This window comes from Haliaeetus leucocephalus, unplaced genomic scaffold (assembly GCF_000737465.1).
Source record: "Haliaeetus leucocephalus isolate CR32 unplaced genomic scaffold, Haliaeetus_leucocephalus-4.0 Scaffold696, whole genome shotgun sequence".
NCBI classification, from domain to species: domain Eukaryota; kingdom Metazoa; phylum Chordata; class Aves; order Accipitriformes; family Accipitridae; genus Haliaeetus; species Haliaeetus leucocephalus.
In genome coordinates, this window is record NW_010973132.1 from 3,425,178 (window position 1) to 3,428,188 (window position 3,011).

At 49.8% G+C, this 3,011-nt stretch overlaps 1 protein-coding gene across 1 annotated transcript in view; it reads left to right on the forward strand.

The window, feature by feature from the left end:
- Positions 1–584: 584 nt before the first annotated feature.
- Positions 585–3,011, forward strand: part of ZNF408 (zinc finger protein 408) — a 5,966-nt gene continuing 3,539 nt past the window's right edge. The window contains exons 1-2 of the mRNA XM_010580212.1: positions 585–759; positions 1,784–1,802. Of these exons, the coding sequence (XP_010578514.1) occupies positions 585–759; positions 1,784–1,802 (194 nt within the window). The remainder of the gene's footprint in view (positions 760–1,783; positions 1,803–3,011) is intronic.

Genomic DNA, 3,011 nt, shown 5'->3' on the forward strand with positions numbered 1-3,011 from the left:
CAAGAAATCAGGTTCCCTTGCACCGTGAGCTCATGCTGGAACCACGCAGCAGCAGAGCAAAGGGACAAGGACTCCCCACCCCTAGCAGTTGATCCAATTTCTATGGTAACGCCAGGCACCAACTCTCATGACTCAGTGTGCTTAAAGCATTCCCTGCTGCAGCTCAGCAGCCCCACAACCCAGCACCCCACACTAAGGAGGCATCCATGGTCCCCCAGGGCAGCCCCTCAGCATTCCCAGCTCCCGGAGACTTCCCGGCCCTGGTGGGGACAGAGGACCTACATTCAACTGCTGCCATCCACTGAGATGCCTTTCATGTCAGATTCTTGGGGATGCCTAGTAGCAACAGCATCCCCAAAGTGAGGTCCTGAAGCGCTTAGGGACCAAATCCAAATCTTCCCACGGAGCAGTGATGGTGCTGCCATAGGGCCAGCAAGACACCAAGCGTCCTCACTTGTCCCCATACGGTTCACAGCTTGGCTTCACAGTCAACTTGCAGCGCTTGATCAGAGGCAGAAGAGCTGGTTATTAGACAGCACTGGGGGACTTCCCCTCAGGCATAAAATTAATCCTAGTGTGGCACCATGTGGAAGAAGGAAGTTGTTAGTAGGATCCTTACAGTTCCACAGGGGAAAGAGAGCCCAGTGGATAGCGCTCTTGCCAAAACCTTCCTTACCCCTTGGAAGGGTAGACCAGACTGCCCAGATGCCTCCACGTGCTTTTCACAGCCAGCCAGGCAGCTCCATTCCTTGGCTCTAGGTTAGTGGTCCATGGCAGAAATGTTAATGGAAGGAGGATCCAGAGCAGAAGACCTCTCAGATTTCAGGTTCTTCTTGTGACCCAGACTGTAGCTCCCAGAGAGCCCCAGAAGGTTTTTTGCATAATTTTCCCCAGCCCTTTCCCAACAGCGCAACAGACCAAAGCACGGGGTCCCACATCAGGTAACCCTAGAACAGTTTGGAGAAACATAATCCTCCAAATGCCTGGGAACTAGCAGACACTGAGAAGGAGAGACCTGGAGTTAGGATGTAAGAAACTACTTGGGGATCTTAGTATAAGGGTATACATTTCACTTCCTGACAGCACAGCTGCATGAGATTTTTCCCTGTGTACTCAAAAATGACCCATAAGCAGGGCTTGTCATTGAACAGAAAGTCCGTCTGTATCAGTATAAGAGTGAAGTGGTTGTCAAAAAACAGCATTTCACCAGACTTAGCACAATTTAAGAATCCCACTTGTTTTAGATAGGCGTCATGACAAGATGCAAGTGATACGCCCTGTATAGTCAATCATAAGGTAAGAAAAATGATGTACCTAGATTTAAAAAGTAAAAAGCCTAGTCAAACATTTAAAAACTAAAGAATCACACTTGACATCAGAAGCATTTACTTACTGCCAGGTTCTAAAGAGCCAAATGTTTCCCTTTTTCCAAGCATTTAAGTGTGTTTTCTGAACCTACACTGGTTGAACCTGAACACTTGCTGTCTAATAAAAATTGGCTTTCTTGGTAACAGAGAGATGTGCTGGAGAACAGCAAGTTCCGCTGAAGGAGAGAAACCTCAGCCCTTTAAAATACAATTTTCACACAAATCCTGAGCTGGAGATTCCTTATGCAAGATCCCACCAGAATTTACCCAGGGAAGACAGTTCACTTGTATCTATGAAGTCTTGGTAGCTGCTGTTCATGCAGACTGATTTTATCTGCAGTTTGTTTCACTAATTTCCATCACTTATTTCTATGCTGCACCTACTCGGCAGTTTCCTTTTCCTGTTTTTCTTCCAGATATACGATTAATTCAGAAGTAAATCTACACATCAAGATACGTCCATGCATCTGGACCTGTACTTACACGCAATAAAGAATTAGAAAAGCCAAGTGGCCTCTTCTTCCCTGCCCAATTAACAAGCAATGCTCAGACCCAAAGGAATCCCAGTTCCGGAGTGACTGTATTATTTTTTTCTGACTCTGCTGCCGTTTGCACCTCCTCCCAGTTTCATTTCATTCGCACAAATGTCTGTTTTTCTGTACACAGCAATCAAGCCCCTGCACTTTGGCATAGTCTTAACATCGAGCACATTGCAAAAAAAAAAAGAGAGCAGTTACTCAGCAGCAGACCTTCAAAGTACTCACTCACGTGAATGAGCTCCAGGACTGAGACTCACTGAGAAAGTTCCAGCCCAAGTCTCCCTTCACATCAAGACTGATGATACCACTGAGAGCATCACTACTCCGGTACTACCCCAAAAGAACTGAATGGTCAATAGCCAGGCTTTGTCTGGCTTACTGTGACCAACTCCCTCAGGACAGACACACCACTGCTCGGGGAAACTCTTTGGTCCTTCATTATTCTAACAGCTTTTTAAATGAGCAGCCTTCCTTCTCCAGCCATCTCAAACCCTGTGCTGAAGGCCACCTCTGTGCCCGCTGGAAATCCACCCCGGCCAGCAATCAATCTCCTCTTAGTGGTTCTCTGCAGGGTCTGAGAGCAAAAGCGCTGAGCTCTGCTTCTTCCCTCGCAGCTGCAGCACCAAGTACAGAGGCTCCTATCAGTGCCGCGCAGGATTCACCCATCACACGCGGAGCATGTGAGGAAACGGGGAGGGGGGGCCACACACAGCCCTGCAGGGGCTGCACCTCTCCTCCTCCTCCTCCTCCCCACCACACGCCTGATTCTCTCCCATCCCCTCGGACCGAGCTCCCGCGACAACCCACAGCCAACCTCAAGATTCAAATAAAAGACTCCAAGATCTAGCTGTTTACGCCGTGAAAAGAAAACCCCCGAGTCCCCACACAACCTGCCGACCCCCTAAAACGGAGGGACGTTTCGCAGCCCCCGCTGTGAGGCACCAAGAGGGACGACAAGTTGCCCCCCCCCCCCCCCCCCGCTGCGGACGGGACAAGCCAGCAGCTCGGCCTCGTACCCCGCTCCGGCAGCAAGCTACACCCCCAACACCACAGACCTGACTAAAAAAAAACCCCCGCGGCCTCCGAGCCCCTGTTCTCCCCGCCC